General features: G+C 35.4%; 2 protein-coding genes across 10 annotated transcripts in view; both read left to right on the top strand.

Moving 5' to 3' along the window:
* Positions 1-4,979: 4,979 nt before the first annotated feature.
* tulp1a (TUB like protein 1a) lies at positions 4,980-13,268 on the top strand. Of its 4 annotated transcripts, none has more exons than XM_058763943.1 (12): positions 4,980-5,102; positions 5,569-5,670; positions 6,706-6,825; positions 7,946-8,056; positions 8,580-8,753; positions 9,323-9,405; positions 9,496-9,666; positions 9,797-9,909; positions 10,000-10,108; positions 10,196-10,294; positions 11,910-12,081; positions 12,296-13,268. In XM_058763943.1, exons 4-12 carry the CDS (start codon positions 8,008-8,010, stop codon positions 12,427-12,429), a joined length of 1,104 nt encoding a protein of 367 aa, XP_058619926.1. In that variant the 5' UTR covers positions 4,980-5,102; positions 5,569-5,670; positions 6,706-6,825; positions 7,946-8,007; the 3' UTR covers positions 12,430-13,268. The 4 variants fall into 4 exon arrangements, with proteins under 4 accessions (XP_058619926.1, XP_058619925.1, XP_058619924.1 ...); XM_058763942.1 differs by having other exon boundaries at positions 4,981-5,102; positions 5,566-5,670; XM_058763941.1 differs by lacking the exon at positions 4,980-5,102 and having other exon boundaries at positions 5,510-5,670; positions 8,592-8,753.
* A 2,789-nt stretch (positions 13,269-16,057) lies between these two features.
* Positions 16,058-19,203, top strand: part of tead3a (TEA domain family member 3 a) — a 41,799-nt gene continuing 38,653 nt past the window's right edge. For 5 of the 6 annotated variants that reach the window (XM_058763281.1, XM_058763279.1, XM_058763284.1 and 2 more), the window contains exon 1: positions 16,058-16,233. The gene's annotated coding sequence lies outside the window, so the exon portion shown is untranslated. The remainder of the gene's footprint in view (positions 16,234-19,203) is intronic. The other variant, XM_058763283.1, reaches the window with a different exon arrangement.

Raw genomic sequence — 19,203 nt, 5'->3', positions numbered from 1 at the left:
CAGTGGGGCTTTGCAGGTGGATGGGTTAGACCTCCAATGGTTTTGTAATGGTTTGTCTCCCATTGACAGATGGTGCACTAAAGCTAAATGCATGCTGGGAAACAGCACTCTCATCTTATTGGCCTTTTAAGACGACCAGTAAAACCCAACCTGTATGTTTTCAATTGAAAAAGACATAGGCAACATGTGCCGTGTCTTATAGGCCACAGAAATGAAAGAAAACAAGAAAAAGAGGAAAATGTAATAATTAGCAGTTGTAATATTTTTGATGCATGCTTTGATGAACACTGAGATTATTTATTTATTTATTATTTTTTTTGGATTCAATTGACTGATTGAGCTTTGGAGATTTTATTTGAGAAGAATTGGGAGGTTTTGTGATCTTCAGTGACTTTCAATTGATGCCTCTGCAGAAAGAGATCTTACAGGAGGTTTGGACAGAAGACAGGTGAGCAGAGCTTTACTACAAATATTGTAATAAATGCAGCTGCTTTGCTAATAATGCTGATTTATCTCTTAGCCTTCCTAACAATGACTCCAAAAGGTCAATACAGGTGAGTTATACATCAAGTGTACAATGTGTTTGTGTAAGTTTGTGCATGTCTCAATCCGTCTCCATTCTCCTGCTTTAATGTGGATCGAAACGTCTGAGAACACCCCCCCCCCCCTCCCCCCATTTAAACTCCCAATGAATAACATTCTTGGATAAATAAAACTTATTAAATAAATATCTCAGATATCAATTTTCAGCTCTTCCATAGAACTGATGCAGTTTAAGTGTTACTGTTGCAAAGATATTACAAAATTCTTGTTTATTTTTGAAATTCAAATTTTCAGTAATAATCTGTATAATTTCTGAAAAAAGGTACACAACTAACTGGGTCGATACCCTTTCAAAATGTGTAACTTTAGGTACTAATAAGTACTTTTAAAGTACTAATATGTATCTTTGAGGTACCATTTGGCGGTCAGTAAGGTACCTTTTAACATTTATATCTAACACTCTCAGAGAAAAAAAAAAAGGTGCAAAAGCTGTGTCTATGACAGTACCTACCATTGGAGGTACTAATATGTACACTTTAGCTACTAATATGTAACTTTGAGGTACTAATATGCACCCTTTAGCGGTAAATAAGGTACTTTCGAAAGTGTACTACACCATTGACAGCTTTTTTATCTGAGAGCGTAATGAAGGAAACTCATTCTGCAGTTGTGTTTATTGTGTCGGTAGATGGTACGTTCCTCTTGAGTTGTTTTGGTTGCTCCTGAGGCAGATGGGCTTTACAACGAATCCTATTATCAAGTTCTCTGGACTAACCTAGCCTTCATAATCAGCCACACTGATGCCCTTAGCACACTGTCATATAAACACACATGACAGCTTCATCTGCTCTCTTATCTGGACTTTTACTATTGAACCGATGTCATCTCAATAGCCATGTCTTCAGAGAAGGTACATCTTAGCTGTTGTGTCTTAGAGCTAAATAGAGCCTCTAGTTTCTAAATCAATATAATACTGGATGTTTTAAGCATGTTTTTATCATTTTATACCAGGCGTACGTACTGTAGCTCTGTGATCTAGAAGGTACTGAACAAGCCTAGGTTTGTCATATGAAGTTAATGCAAGTCGGTTTGATTGATTAGGGTTTTGTGTCAACATACTCGTGTCTGTTTGTTCTTCTGCAGGACATAACATGCAGTAGGTTGTGATTTACATAGTTCTTAAGAGCCAGTTTATCTGCCAATATTTATACTGTATGATAAGATGGCAGAGAACAATCCACCTTAAAGACACATTCTGCCTCAATGCCTCAAGATCCATGAATCTATATTTTATTAACCTACCCATAATCTATATAACATTTCCCTTAAAGGGAAGCCATTTAATTTGAGTTTGCCAATATTTCATGCCAACTTTAGTGTCAGAAATGCTGTATATATCACTGGATTCAAGCTGTTTTGAAATTTTTTATTCTTTATGAATAAATTACCTATAAAGTTCTCATCGGCAATACATTTGGGCACTGGATTAAAAAAGCCAAGGGCGCATTTATCCTTTAAAATAGGTATAGTTCATAGTCTAGGCGTTGTGTAATATCTTGAATGACTGAATTGACTCTTTGATCATCAAGTTGGTTGTATTTTCCTGTCAGCGGGATTTAGAAAGGCTTTAGAAAAGGAAAGCACTGCTTTCGTAATATTGGCAGTAAATGGATTGAGTTGGCTCTTGTTGTTGTTCTAGATGGTTCCTGGTACCTCTTTATTGGTTAAAATGCCAGGTTAAAATTAAAGTTATAAATCCAAATTTTTAGGAATTTAATAAATAATTTAATTTGTAATTAATAAAATAATCTATACAATTATTTATCAATGTCAAACATTCTTTAGAAAATAATTTAAAAATAATTAAAAAAAAGTTTTTTTTTCTCAAATATTTTTGCCATTAAAAGTAATTAAGAACAGGCTTTCGAACAGGTTTCCATGTTTATTTATTTTTTTAATGTTTGTTTTTCAAAAACAGGAAATTCTTTTTTTGCATCTGTTTCCTTTTCCCTGTACTGTATATCCTGTTACATTTTTAACCATAAAGGGAGGAGAAAAGGAGAAAGAATAAGTCAGAGAAGTCTTGATCAAGGCCACTGGAGCATGGCACTGAAACTCACTGACCCAAAAGAGGTTTTCCTTGAGGAGACATGGCTAAAATTATGAAAAGTGCTTAAACATTAACTCTAATAAAAAACTAGCCAGTCAATATTTCTCAGCCAGCCAAGCAGATGCTTTTGGATGCTTCTGTCATACAGAAACTCACTTGAATCTTCTGTGGCTAACGGTCTATGAAGGGGTTTTCCATAACGCTAAGCAAGTAAAATCCCCATGGTGGCAGTAATCAAGGATCCCACTGTCTTTGCTCTTTGTTGAAGTGAGGTCTATAAATACTCATTAAAGATCAGAACTAATCAGATTATATGCTCCCCACTCCGTGCAGTACGGAAGCAGGCTGTGACGTCCGGCCTACATTGTGTAAGAATAAGACTTTCTCCATATCCTTAAGCTAGTCTGGCCTCCCTCTGCGTTCTGTACATAAAGAGATCATGTCTTAAACCAATGTGCCACATCACATTGTCAATCAGCCAACTTTCTTTGTTTGAGCAGATGCATTGATGCAAAGATGCATTGTCAAAAATAATTTATTAAAAGTTGCTTAATGAACAGCTTAAATAATAGACTCACGTATTAAAGTGCCCCTATTAGGGGTTATGAAAGGTCCCAACAACAGGTTGACATGCATGTAAGGTCAAAAAACATTTTCATTTTCTTATAATATGCATTTATTTTTACTTTGCTTGCTCACCCTGATAAAACAACAAACAAACAAACAAAAAAAAAAAAAAAAAAAAAACAGCATATGCTGGTTAGGTACACTGAAAGAAACAAGAAGTTAAATTTACTTAATTTTTATTTAGCAAGTTTTTGCACGCATATTTTTTAAGTAAAATTTAAATACAGAATTAAGTCAAATCTACTTAACTAAGCTATCTAAAATTAGCAAAGGAAATAAGTAAATTTAACGTGGCCAGGTAGAGTTTGATGAGTAATTTCTACTTAATTATTTTAAGTTTACCCTGCAATATTCAAGTACATTTCGCTCAGTCACGGTTTTTAAACTTTACTCAAACAAAATAGCGCTGAAAAAAATGCCTATACAGCATGTGGTTAAGATACAATCACGTATGTAAGCAAGTAGACTGCTCATTATTCATTTTAAAGTAAAACTGAATGAACACAGAGGCCTGAATACTTGGCACACGATACACAATGACGGTGACAATCAGTGAATAGTGTTCGAGTGGGTCATTTTGGGTCATTTTGAGTAAAAAATGAACTCCTGATTCACAAAACAGCAAGTTACTTAACCTAACAACAAAAGCAACCATAAAACAGTATAAATACATCTCGAAACCAGCACAAACAAATTTACCTTATTAATTATTAATGTCGAAGTGCATGATGGGAACAAGGGGATCATGGCGTTGATATTTACTTAAACAATCTTTGTAAAAATAACAAACAATTCCAAGTAAAATACACATATAAGTACAAACTTTAAATTCTACAAGCTTAAATTGAGTACTAATCTTGCCTGAACTAAATTATTTAATGTAGAAATTACGTTTGTTTTTCTGTAGTATTTACTTTACAAAATCATTTTTATCAGTGTAGGTTTTGAAGCATGGATGGTTTGAGCTGGTTTAAGCTGGTCATGTGATGGTCCTAAGCAACTAGCTCCTGCTCAGGACCAGCTCAGGATGAGCACATGGCAAGCTTAAACCGGCACATGACCAGCTAAGGACCAGCTTAAACCATCTCAAACCAGCATACATGCTTCAAAACCTACCTTACCAGCATATGCTGTTTTTTTTTCAACAGGGCAATGACTCCCAAACAATTCGCTCAACAATTCATTTTTCCAAACCCCTCCTTTGAGTGACGCTAATCTGCGGTGATTGGTCAATTTCATTTAAAGCAGTGTTTGTGAGCTTTCAACGCTCCAAAAGCGGCACCTAGTGGCAAAGAATGAATTTGCATTTTCATTCACACCAACACGAAAATCAAGTTTTCCCAGGTCTGCATGAGCAACAAGTGGGCGGGCAATATGCTAATGTGTCAAGTTGAAACGGCTTGGGATTCCTTTTAAAAATGACTCATTTCAGTGATTCAGAGTCGAGAGACCATAACTTTATACACGGTGCACTTTCAGATTTAAAACTTTGCAGGAAGTTTTCATTCACTTAGTCAAAAATCCATAATTCATGCACTTTTCTAATGTATTCTGTACATAATTTTGCTTGCTTTCATTGATGTGTGGCAATGGGTAAGTTCAAAACTTCTGCTTAAATTTACACAACCATCACAAAAATCTACAAAGAAAACCTTGAAATGTGAATGCCATTCATTGTCTTCATTTACAGCGTAGAAGACAAAAAAGAAGAAGCCGGAGGCAGATTCTGGAAAGGCCAACGGATCTGAAGCCAAACCCAAAAAGAGCAAAGCTAAAAAGAGTGAAGAGTTGTCAGGCGAAGAGGACAGTACGCCCTCAAAGAGTCAGTCTGATGCATCTCAAACATGCAATGAACAACTGTTGGGACTTCATCTTATAGGATTTGGATTATTTTATTTAAGAAATGATTATGCTATTTAAGAAATGAAATAAACAATAGTTACATAGACACTGAATTTCCACATTTGTGCTCAGAGACATGCAGTGGCTACACATAAATGTGTGAACATCATTGCATTAGATTACAAAAAGCAAACCATGTCAGAAGAGGAAGTTTGTCCATTTTTAAATGGATGTTAGTTCACAGTTAATGTGATGAACTACACCTGTGGTCACTCAGCTAAGACATGTTGATCGGTCATTGATCATCAGTCAATTGTCAAATAGTCAAAGTACACTGACATTACGAAATGTCTAGTGCTTAGAGTCGGAACACTTTTTGGGGTCAGTGTCAAACTGGAATGCTCAATGGTTGTTAAAACAAATGTTACTCTTTTATTTCTCAGCAGAGAGCAAAGTGGTAAAGAAGAAGAAAACCGAGAAGGACAAAGAAGAGGCAACAGAGAAAAATACAAAAAAGAAGCCCAAGAGTACTCCTAAGAAGAAGAAAGGTATATGTGATTTTTAATAATCAACTGGGACAAATACATATTTTGCTAAACATGAAGTTCCATACATTCATTTTCAAATCAGTGGTGCTATAGAGTTGCAGCGATGCTATACCAGCATTTTGGGTCATACACAGGGAGTGAAGCGGCATATTTTCCCTTAATAATACATGAAATATTTTAAACTGGATATTTAATAGAAGATACTGTATAGTGTCTCACACCCAATCATTCATAGGTGTGTTGGATAAAAGTGAAAAATGTAACACTACTAAACTTAAACCTGAACACTGCCCAAACTTGCATCATTATGAAATTATTAGCAACATTTTGGTCAATCAGTCTTCCTCAGGCTTACTCTAAGTAGTTTAAATAGTGACATTTAGAAATGCCAAATGGGACTTGGTTTGTTATGCTTTGGGAATGTTGTAAAAGGATTGGAACGTGTAAATTGATTCGTTATATAACAAGCAATTGGAGGGAGTTGAAAGAAGGTGAACCATGAATGTAGTTTCAAATTATGTCTAAAAACCTGTAGAAATCTGTCTGCTTGTATTCTCAGTTATTGTATTGGGAGTGCCTTCATTTACATTTTATTTCATTTTATTTTATTTTACATTTTGCACCAAAATTGCAATGTGACTAATGAATCTAGACAACACTGATTGGCTAAAGGCACCACAAGAACAAAAACAGTCACAAACCTTTCACTAGCAATTTTGTTATCATTGTTATCATTGACTCACCCTCATGTCATTCCAAACATGTATGAGTTTCTTTCTTATGTTGAACATAAAAGAAGATATTTTAAAGAATGCTGGTAATCAAACCGTTTTTGGCCGCCATTGACTTTCATAGTAGCGGGAAAAAAGGGGAAAGTCATTTAAGAGGCAGGTTTTTAATTAAAAATTAAATTCTCCACTTGAAATAGGGCTTGCATAGACCAGGAATCTGTATTATTGACTATTTTTAGGATCTATTTCATTGCCTTAATCATTGATATAATTCGTCCTTCAACCCTGATGTCTTTTTAATCAGATTCCGATGATGAAGATGACGAGGATGACGAAGAGGAGACCTCACAGAAGAAAACTAAAAAGAAAACCACCAAAGACAGCACCCCTGCTGGCACCAAAGAAAAGAAATCAAAGGCCAAAGGTCAGCTGAGCGTATTCACACTTGAATGCATGCTAATGAGCGAGGCCAAGGTTCATTTTGAGCTCTGCTCCATTAGTTTCAACAGTCAAGTAGCATTTATGTTATTGTGAGAGTCAATTTGAACTTTGCTGGGGGGTTGGGAGTGTTTTCCAAGAGTATTTTTGGTCCCTGAAAACAGAAATCTTGAAGCTTTTGTTTTTTTTAGTTTGTTTTTCCCTCTCTGAGCCAATCACTTGAGGTATCGAGTCAGAGGAAACTGTTAGACAATGGCTTCAGTGTGTGTAACTCTTAATGTCGTTATGTACACATGCATGGGGGTTTGCTGCTCAGGAAGAGGATTAGTGCTAGATCTCGTGAGCTAAGAAGATTAGCCAGAACAATACGCGAGATCTGTCTTAAAGATCACAGCTCCGCTTCATCTATGAGCTGAAGTGGGGGACTTTCAAGTGAATTTGACTCTTGTTTTTAGTTACGCTTTTAGGGATGCATTTGCTCGTCTTGTAAAGGCTTGGCCTCATTTTTCCTGTTGTTAAAAGACAGATGGTGAGCTCCTCAGGGGGTGTCTGATCAAGCCACTTGGATAAGTGGAGAAACGACTTCAACAATTGGAAAACAAAGTCCAGCTGCTAACTAATACGTTTTATTAGACATTCAGCAAAGACCTAGATGAATGAAAACCTTCACAGACGACTCCTCAGGGGTGTGCGTTCAGGTTTTATTAAACATTTGTGGTGGAGGAAAGACTGATTGTGGGTGGAGGAAAGACTGAGATATTAGAACTAATGGCTCTCTGAGACCAAGTTGTTTTGACATTCAAGCTGAAACTCCCTGGTTGCCCTCTATGTATTGAGCCATTAGCAGCATAATTTCCATATTGAAAGACACTGCTCTTCAGCTGGAAGCTGTGCTGATTATCTGGAGCTGGTACACCTGAATAACCCCAGGGAGTTCTGGGAACCGGTCCTAACTTGACTATCACATAAGGACTCTCAGCTAAATACCCTGTGAACGAACTCAGTGACTCATACATCAACTCGAGGTTTTGTTGTAGGCCGCCCACCATAGTGGAAAATACTGAGCTATCTAATCTAATTTTTAATCCAACATATTATCTCTGCAGAGAGCAAAGGTGAATCAGAAAGCAGAGGAAAGACAGCCAAGGCTAAAAAGGAGCCAGCTTCTATGTTTCAGATAAATGGAGATAAACCGGATTTTATCTCAAAAAAGAAAGGTAATTTCACTTTTCTTAAAACACTGTACATTAATCATAGTATTGCTAAAGACAACCATTGCAAATCTCACAAAGCCTGCCAAGAACATGCCTGGGTAATATTTTACATCAAAATCAAATATAACCATGAAATATTAAGCAAATTTGCAGTCTAATTATGACTTGAAACAAAAATATATTATTTAAATGTTTAAGTTTTTATACATAATGATAGTATTTTAATGTGTGGTGATTTAATAAAAAATCCTGTCTGGGAAAAAAAAAAGAATAATGATGAAAAATAATCAATAACGAAAAATAGTTATTAATGCAATACACACACACAAATACAGGTGCTTGACTTTTTATTTATTTATTTATTTTAATTTGGACTGAACATTTCTTGGGATGTATCATTAAATAATTAGCAATACAATAAAAAAAAGTGAAGTAGTGTAATATAATGCATTCTTGTTCACAGTGTTTTGAAGAATAGTTATTACTAATAGTGTAATTGTTAAATTTGTTGACTGAATCTTGTAAGCATCTGCTCCAGTCGCCAAGTCTGACAGCGATCAGAGTGAGCCAGAGACTAAACCCAGCAAGAGCAAAAAGAAATCCTCTGCCAACTCCACCTCCATGTTTCAGGCTGGAGGAGACAAAGACAAGAAAAAAGACAAGAGTAATAAAGACAAAGAGAAGAACAACAAGAAAAAGAGTAAGTGAAAGATTAAGTGTAAACGTCCTCTTCGCACGAAAAACTTCAACTGTTTGTTTGCAACATTTGGACAAAAGCTCAACAACTGCTAGCACATGTGCTTCCCCACAGCCAGGAACAGCACAGCTCTTCCTTTATATATATATATATTTTTTTTTTTTTTTTTTTTTTTTTGATACAAACTAGACTAATAACATTGTTATCTTCTGGATGCAGTAACATTATCCATGCTACTTCATACTGTCATATTCAATTTCTGACAGAAATGTAATGGTGAAATGTATTTGTATACAAAGATTAATGGAGTATGTTTTACAAGAAAATACTATTTCAGGTTTTCTGCTTCAAAATCTCCTGTTTAATTCAGTGCGTTACTTGTCATTTTGGAATTTACTAGCAATTGAAAACTGTTTCTACACAATCTTTTTCAGCTCTAGTACATAGTACATCAAGCACTTTTATTTTACATGTTCAAGGAAAACTCTCTATAATATTACATTTCTTGTAACTACAACAAACAAAAAAAGCTGCTCACATGACAATATACTAACTTCTTGTTTAACATGTAGACGCTGCTAAATCTGATGAAAGTGATGATGAGAATACAGAAGTGCCCAGAAAGAAAAAAGGCAAAGGCAAGAAAAGTAAAAAGGTAAGGCTACTGTAAACCAAGGCAATGTCATCCTGAGGGAAAGAATGTATAATCTGCATAATCTGAACAGTATTATCTCTCTCGTGACAGGAGGAGGAGAGGCCTCCATCACCAGAGATTGAGTTCGATGATCTTGAGGAGTTTGTTCTTCAGCCTGCACCTCAGGGAACCACCATCAAGTGTAAAGTGATGCGAGACAAGCGCGGCATGGACAGAGGCTTCTACCCCACCTATTACCTTCATTTAGACAATGACAAGAAGGTGACTTGCTCTCACTTTTTTGTTTGGACAATTCTACAAGGTTTTCTAATGAATGAGAGGGTAGTTGAAATGCATGGCTCTCATGAATCGCCAACACCAATTTGAGATCCTCTTCCACCCCATCCCGCAGGTTTTCCTATTGGCTGGTCGAAAAAGAAAAAAGAGTGCAACGTCAAATTATTTGATATCCATAGATGCCACTGACCTGTCACGGGGCGGAGATAATTTTATCGGAAAGTTGAGGTAACTTGCATGATGTAAAACGTACCAAAACCAGTATGCATTATTGCTATTGCACTTTCTTCTTTGTTTTGTGGTTTGTCGTTTCTTTAGGTCCAATCTCATGGGTACCAAGTTCACAGTGTTTGACAATGGCCTCAACCCTGACCGTGCCCTGAGGGACATGTCTAACGCCCGGCAAGAGCTAGCAGCTATCATTTACGTGAGTGCTCACTTCCATTCCAGAACAGTCATCCTGGAGGTTAGAAAATCTTTCATTTTTAAAGTATACGCTGGTTTTTCTGTCCAGGAGACAAATGTGTTGGGGTTTAAAGGGCCCAGAAAAATGACTGTCATCATCCCAGGCATGGATGACGACAACGAGCGAGTGCCGATACGTCCACGAACGGTGAGTTCAGTTACTAACGCACTGCTATATCTGACTGTGGTATACAACAACAAAGGCAAGCAAGTAAATTCAAAACATAGGCTTATTGGAAAAAACTTGCTCCAAAATCAAAAAAAGTACTTATACATATACAACTGAAGTGAACATTAGTGGCAGTAAAACACCAACAACTTTTATTTCTTTTCACATAAATCATTATTACAGGGGCAAATTATCGATTAATATAAACTCATGGTCCTTGCACAACACTGTGTTATGACCTCAGAACACTTTTACCACGGCACATGATTTGTATACTAATACATTTTGATGTTTGCATCACATAACCAGCTCCATATGTTTGGCTTTTCTTATGTGGTAAACTTGCTCAGTAGCGCACCTGGTACAGCACTGCACTTGATATGAAACACTCGAGTATAAAACCTGTCAGTAAAATAAAGCTTGAAGACTTGGAGAAGCAAGCTAAAATGGCGTGGTTGCTTTAGCAATGCATTTTTATTTCACATTTGCCTCATGTTTGGTTTAGGGTCGGGTTTAGTGTATGTGGTATGTTATTTTCAAACATGTTAGAGCATTAATCTTTCTGAGCCACTTATCAGACATTTCACTCTAAATGTGTCACAAAGTATTTTTTTCAATGAGCTTTGATTGCAAATTTTCAATGTTGACGAAATTATTTTATTTGACACAGTATTTGCCATTTGCCATTTTACTTAAGGCAAGATTTGTTCTTTTTTTATTTTGAACAGGGATATGGCTGTGTCTCAAAACCTAGCAACATGATGTCTGCCACATATATGGCCCAAAACAACATCCCAACTAAAATGTCATAAGTGACAGACTTGAGCCATTGTTAAAAGAGAGCATAACCAAAGAACACTAACTCCTGATTCAATATTGTAATAAAAATGTACTGTATTTATAAATTATTTCCTACTTTTTCCCCACACTGAAAAAAAAAAAATACTATTTTTTTTTAAGGCAAGTGGTTGCAAACAATTTATTTTAGCTACAATTTAAAAAGAAAAAAAAATTGAAAGTTAGTCAACTAAATGTGTTTATTTAAATGTAGCTAAAATAAATTGTTTGCAACCACTTACCTTAAAAAAAATGAGTAAATTCAATTAATTTTTTTTTTTTTCAGTGTACACCATTTTTGCACTGAATCAAATGAAAATTAGAGCTAGTTAAAGCAAATTCTAGGATTGCTTTATGCTCGAAGGACATTTGTTTTGTATTTGCTAAAAATAAAGTGTTTTAGAATGTAGCATAATTTTACTGCCTACCATTTGAGACATTTTTTACGGACCATAAAAACAATGTGTTTTTGCATTGAAGAAATGTGAGATGTGGCCGTGGAATGAAAAAGCAACTTTAACTTCTACATTAAACTTATTTTAACGTAGGTGCTGCATTTTTAGAATGATGTGTCATTCGTGAGATGCTGCAAAAGATGCGAGCGCAATGATCAGACGTACATATTTGCATAGAATATCCATCACCTATTAACCATCACCTATTATGTCCCAGTTCTGCTAACTTAGAAACTCAGTTGCAACACTCACTACAACGACCAATTATTCATGCACAACAAATCTGTTATTTTACCTTCAAGGACAACGACAATATACTTATGCGCTACCAAAACAGACAGATGGACAACCTGATTGAACTCCACAACAAAACTCCAGTTTGGAACGATGACACCGCTTCCTATGTCCTCAACTTCTCTGGTCGGGTCACACAGGCCTCTGTCAAGAACTTCCAGATCGTCCACAGCAAAGACAGTGAGTGATACTGCTGATATTCATTACCTCTTCAACTGGGATTGCACAAAAATATTTCAACTTTACAATAGGACAAAATGTTACAAATCTGAAATTGGAATTTTGTAGCATATGTTGTTGATAATTCCATATTATGCTGGAATTGTGCTCAGTTATTTTTTTACTATAGCCTAAATATAAAAGCTAACCTGACTGTAAACACTCTTTTTTTCAGATAGCTACATTGTGATGCAGTTTGGAAGGGTGGCAGACGACATGTTCACTCTGGACTATAATTACCCCATGTGTGCAGTGCAAGCCTTTGCTATCGCTTTGTCCAGCTTTGATGGCAAACTGGCCTGCGAATGAACACAAGGCACAAAATTCTTCGACCAAGAGTCAAATCTTTGCAATCAACACGCGATAACTTCATCATCAGGAAGGATGATGAAGTAAGATGTGCTATGTGAAAATGTGGGACATTTTTATGATTTCCACTGTGCCTGAATGTGACTGGGATGCATGGATCCTGGATACAGAACAGAAACTGACACCAGAGCCAGGCATTGCACGTGCATGTCTGCATATATATGATGAATGCAGGCTATATAAAATGACTGAAAGTGATTGAAAAATTGTTTGATTATATTTTGTGTTGTACTGAGATTTATGATTTTTTTTTTTGATAATAAAAATAAATGATCAGTGCAATGTATGTTTTTCTCTCAAACATATGAGGTGCAAAACATAAAAATATACATGTTGTGTGCATTTAAAAGTCATTTTTAAAAAAAATATTGTTTAAAATTTACTAGAATATGTATACTGAAATTATAGTATCATATTGTTTTATTTATTTATTGTTGTTTTCCTGTTTCTGTCTAATGCACATGCCTTTACATATTCTTCTATTGAAACAAAGTGATTTGTTTTGTTCATTTATATATAATTACTTCCTGCCCATGCATTAAGGAAATCAAGGATATGCTTCTCTATAAACTCTAAAAACTGTTTGTTTTGTTTTTGTTTTTTAATGAAAGATACATGTTCCATTTTTATGCATGAAAGATGCATAAAAAATGCATGAATACGAGAAAGATTCTATAACACTTCATGACGCATATCTGTCAAACATATATTTTGCCCACTTTTGGAGAATTATCAGAGATTTCTGCAATAATGAATCAAATACTGAATGAAAATAAATACTGAATGTACTATTGTTTCATTGTATTTACTTCTTCTATTTTATTGTTATTATTATTATTATTTTTTTTTTTTGAGACACTGAGACAAGCTGGGGGGCGGGGGTGTGGAGCTGCTAACTACAATTAAAATTGTCCACACACTTTTGATTTATTACTAAATCTAGTACTTTATCGTGAACTACAGAAGTTGTCCTTAGGGTGGTGCTGTTTCAACAAGGCTTTACAAATACCAGACTACTGTGTGAATTCACAAACTTACAAGGGCCTTGTTCTCACCTGTCTGAATGTGTTCAGTCCACAGTCTCCAGTATTAATTCTGTAATATAAAGAGAAAATATACACTTTTCTACACGTGCATTCTTCAACTGTGACCAAATACACGAGTCTGACACTTAAAACCCCTTTTTTTCTGAGCATTATGCACTTCAAAGCTGCTCTATTAAAAAATAAATAAAAAACATATTTACCAGTTCATATTATCTGTCAGAGATCATAACATGTCATGAGATTTGACACTCACCTTTGTGGCAGTCATAGGCTTGTAAACACAGCAACCATGAATTTTAACGCTTAGCCTCTTAAAACTCTTTGTCGACATCAACCAATGGCGTGAGCCTGGGGCGGGGCTACCTGTTTGACCGACCAATAGCAGATGGGTCTGGAAAACATGTTTGAAAACAGTTATTGATACAAACCTTTTTAGTGGATCGCTAGGGGTCGCATAAATTACTGCAGCAGCTTAAATTAGATGTGGTTTAATTTGAATCAGAAATAATTCATTTTTGTCTTGATACAGGTTTAAGTTTTGTCGTGAAGGGGATGGTAAGTAAGTATCGGTGACACTTTAAGGTTCCATTTGTTAACGTTAGTTAACAGGAACAATGAAAAATTCTTCTGAAAATGTATTAATCTTAGCTCATTTCAGAATTTACTATTGCATTATTAAAATCAAAAACTGTATTTTTTTATATTTTTAATGGACCTGAGCTAACAATGAACAGTAACTAACGTTAACAAAGATTAATAAATACTGTAACAAGAAAAATGCTCAGTGATAATCCAGATAGCACACGTAAGTCTACAAGATGTCTGTTAAAGATGGCTTGATCTGGGGCTTGTACCATGAAGCAGGTTTAGCTGGCTAGCCAGGTAAGTTTCAGTTTAGTTTGCACCAATCCTGGGTTTAGGAACCAAGGAAGTGGCTTGGCTTTTAGCTGCATTCTTACACTCCACGGCTAACCTGCTCTGGGGCAGGTTATGCTCTGTGATAGGGATCGCAAACTGAAATTGGACCAATCAGATGTGAGCAAAGTGACACATGTCTGACACACAAAAAAGTCACTCTCCCAGTTTCTCTTCCTACAAATTAAAGGTCACTATAAAGTACCTTATAAAAAAAATACAACAAAATTGTCTGGCTTTAATGATAATTACAATTTACATATGATTTATATAATTATAATATGATTTCTATTATTATCAATCCATTACAAACAAGCACATTTAGTTTAACAATTATTATAAAGCATTTATTTTAAATAAATATTAATATATACAGATTGTAATATAAATAAGTGGTAGAATCAATAGATAACACTTTAAATATGGCTGCATGTGACCTTACATGTTCAAGTCTCTATTATCAACTATATTAACTAACTGATAGAGCAAGATAGTTTCCTTTATTTGTCCTCTTTCATGGACAAGTACTTAAGTGGCAATGCATTTAAATTCCTCATAATCTTTAATCTCTTAACCTTTAATAAAAGAGTTTTGAATCTCGCTGGCTCTCTCGCGAGAAGTGAATCACACTTGCTCTGTGTTGTGATTGGCTGTTCGCCGCTGATGTCACACATTCATGTGCACGCACTCCACAAACTCAGGATCAAAGCCTGAGTTGACAAAGAAAGTTGATGATTAGCATCATGGTACCAATAAAGCCAGACTGCAGTGGTTTGGTTTTGTTAACTCAAAATTAATCCTATAACTCTGAATTTGTTCATCTGCCTTCATGGTACAGGCCCCTGGAAAGCATCTGCCGCGTAGACATATGCCAGATGTTTTTAAGATGTCAGTTTTACATACATTATAAATCGTAAACATCTTAATGACATCTAATAAACGTCTATTTGACATCTGATAGGAAACGTCCTATTACAGATGAGCAAACACTCTAAACAATACGTCTGGCAGATGTAAATGCAGACGTCAAATAGACGTCTCAATGATGTATGTGTGCTATCAGGGAATAGTCAATGTTAGTTAATGCATTGATTAACATTAACTGACGGGAACTTATTGTAAAGTGTTAAATATGAAATTCATCACACAATGTGACATTCCTGTGTTTTCATGATTTCATAAGTCAGCCTGTCTGAAAGCCCAAACATGCGGTATAAAATAGAATAAATTTAAATAAAATATTGTGTTCATCAAGTTAGTTGGACATGTTCAATATGTTAGTTTGTATTAATTGCACTTTTATGTTGCCCAAAAACTATGAATGTGCCTAATTCCCCAATAATTAGTACATAAGAACAAAACAGCATGAATTATAACAAAAATGCATTTATTTATTATCATTATTATTTATTTATTTATTTATTCAGTTAGCTGAGTCAGTTAGGAAAGTACCCAATCATGCCCAAAAATGCAGTCTAGATTTTAAGACACACACACGCAGCCAATGAGCGCGTCTCAACTGATCCCCACGCGTGAGATTGGCTGTGAAGTTGGAGTTGGGTGGAGATTTGACGGCCTCCTCCTTCATGACTCCTCCTCCAGCGCTCCGCTCGGTTTCGCCGTGATTTCATACCGAAGTCATACTTCACATTCCAGCTTTACTGTCAAATCAGGAGAAATATTTCTTCAAAAACATCAGCTTGGTTTACATTTGTAAACGCGCTCATGAGATAAAGCCTGAAATCTCTTTTTGCCCACTGTAGAGCAGAGGTTTGCGTTTAAGGTAAGTGCACAACTCTTATTGCTCTCCTTTGTTTCTTGAAGTCATTGCGCTCGTGCTGCAGTTTTTACATCATTCTCATTTTTGGCATTTTTTCGGAGCTGCTTCAGTGATGTTGCATGGCACACTCACACACCTGGAATTACAGATGTAAACTTATTACTGATATTTCAATGTAGACATGCATCAGTGGAATATGAGCACTGTATGAGTATGAGAAAGTTTGTAGTACTAAATCAGTGGAGCAAATAATTTATTCGCATTTAATTATGGTTTCATTGCTTGTCTCCAAATATTTTCTAATATTAAACAAATAAGGATATATATATATATATATATATATATATATATATATATATTTTTTTTTTTTTTTTTAACTAAACTAACTAGTATGCCTGAATCTTCTGGTCAACACATTAATTTAATCATTTTTAAGTTTTAATTGTTATATGTTTTAATATACATGATTGATATATAATAGAATGTAATAGAATTATCAAAAGTAAAAATATACCCAGATCTTTGTACATAAATTAAAATTGTTGCATTTCTTAATGACTTGATCAAAGCTGTCCAAAACAATTTTGTCTTAAAATACATCATTTACTTTTATTTGGTAAACAGGCCAGCTGTATAACATGTAATCATAAAATCATTTAAAACCACTGTTTATGATTCTAGAATAAGCTTCAAGAAGTTTAAAGCATGCTCTAAAAAGTTGAAAGTGTGTAAATGTTTGTCAAGAAAAGTGGTTAAGAATTCATGTAATATTGGCAACGTCTTTTTGTTTTATGTAGGTTAATTAGCTTTAAGCCTGTAAGAATAACTCATAAAACCCAGCCTATTCATAACAAAATTAGACTGCTTAGTGTTTTTCTCTGTCTTGAATCATAATGCCTGCTGTTGTGCGTAAAATGATCAGTATGATTCAGTTACAGCTGTTAGAGGGAGTGTAATAATCCCATTCATCAGAAATAGTCTTTTAAGTCATTTAAGATCTCGTGCATCTTGGTTCAGTCATCACAAGTGTCAGATCAACGCACCCCTCAGTTTCGCCGTGCAGAGATTGAACAGGTTTTTCAGGTTGTGTAAGGTTACGGTGAGCAATCAGAGGAGAATTTCTTGTAACAAATGTGACAGACTGAAACAGTGGTGCCAAGAAAAAATAACTCCAGAAGTTTCCTTCAGAACACTTGTTGAAGTATGAACTCTTCTCTCACATAAATGCTCCCTAATAGACTTTATCCCAACAGAATATTCAGTGATCAGCCACTAAATTCCTTCAAATGCTTTCAGGTGCATCCGATTAGATTCATCATTATAATTATAATTATTATTATTATTATTATTATAAGAGTACCACCTTTAGCATTTTTTTTTCTTTTTAAATCTGAATATCTGTTAAGCAAGAACACTAAACAGTTCCACATTAGAGTATTGTATGATTTTCCCTCTATTTTTATTTATATAGCCATTCATTCGGACAATAATATTACAAAATGTTTAGAACATGAAATATTTTTATATGTACACTGTGTTTTTATTTCTCTGTGAATGTAAGAGAATTTTCTTAACGCTGGCTGTGAAGCTTCAAGAGGGCCTGCAAAACATGACAAGTGTGTTTGGTGAGCTCACTGCTTTAAATAGCATTGCAGTGTGTTCTTTGTGCTTCAGACCAGTACACTGTGTGAGGAACAGTAACTTACTGATCAACACGAGTAGTTCTGTCGTCCTTAGGTTTATAGATTTTAGGGCTGACCTGTTTTTGTGCGCCTCAGCACCTGGGATGTGGAGGTCAGGTGTGCTGCGTCTGTAAATCCAGACTTCGAAATTGTCACTCGTTGTATAATTTCCTGTTGATCATCTGGTGTTGGTCATTTTAGTTTGGACTTGGACATGTGTGACGGATTCTTTCCACATGCGGCGTAGACCTGCATTGTTTTCTTAGCCATATGGAAGAATTCAAGTTCAGTTTTCTAGCTAAAGGTCTATTCGGAGGGCATTTTTGGAGGTGCCCACAGGCAGATATAAAGATTGATGCTTTGATCTTAAATCTAGACAGCATTTTAAAAGGGAACTTAATTAAAAAATGAAAATCGTACCATCTTTTCTAATGTTGTCGTTCCAAACCCATAATACTTTCATTCATCTTCAAAACACAAGTGAATATATTATTAATGTGTTATTTCAACATTTTAGTCCATCCTACGGTGGCCGGGAAGTGCAAAACAACATTACAAACTGTGAAACACTTTTACGAAGCTCGAGACAAATTTACATTTTGGAAAACATTTTTACATATCATAAAACACAATTACATGGGAAAACACTTTTACCAAGGACGAAACAAATTTACATTTTAGAAAACAAATTAACAAGACGCAAAACACTTTTACCAGTCCCGAAACAAATTTACAATGACACATTCTTCACGGAAAGGGAATGTACCACACACCGGAAGTGACGCGGTGAAAGGTGGTGTTGTTGGTGAGCGCGGTAAATTCGTGTTGTGGTTGTGGAGTAAATGCCGTAAATAAAGTTTATGGTGACCGAACATGGACTGCGGCCAAGGGATGTTTTGCCCGTTTTGTAGTGATGTAAAATGAAGCTTTATGGCACCAAGGCTTCCCTCAACTGTATCGTAAAGGTTCATTACTCGAAGCTTTTCAAAACGATGCACACTAACGACATCTTGTGGTCAAAGGTGGAAATAGCTGCCTTTGCGTCCCAGACGACCCAGCCATTTTTGGATTGTTTCAGATAATAAATCAGTTTGTGCTATGAAAATAAAACAAAGAAAGTATTAACGCTATATAAATTAATCTTTTACATGTCAGTCATTGTTTTACACAATATATGAATAAATGAACTACACAAAACTACACATGCATATATTTATTCGTATATTGATTCATTCTTATCAAATAAGTGAGTGACACTTCAAACTGCGCAAGTGGTTTGCGTTATTTGAAA

This window comes from Onychostoma macrolepis, chromosome 23 (genome assembly GCF_012432095.1).
Source record: "Onychostoma macrolepis isolate SWU-2019 chromosome 23, ASM1243209v1, whole genome shotgun sequence".
NCBI classification, from domain to species: domain Eukaryota; kingdom Metazoa; phylum Chordata; class Actinopteri; order Cypriniformes; family Cyprinidae; genus Onychostoma; species Onychostoma macrolepis.
This window is presented reverse-complemented; position numbering and strand designations above follow the sequence as displayed.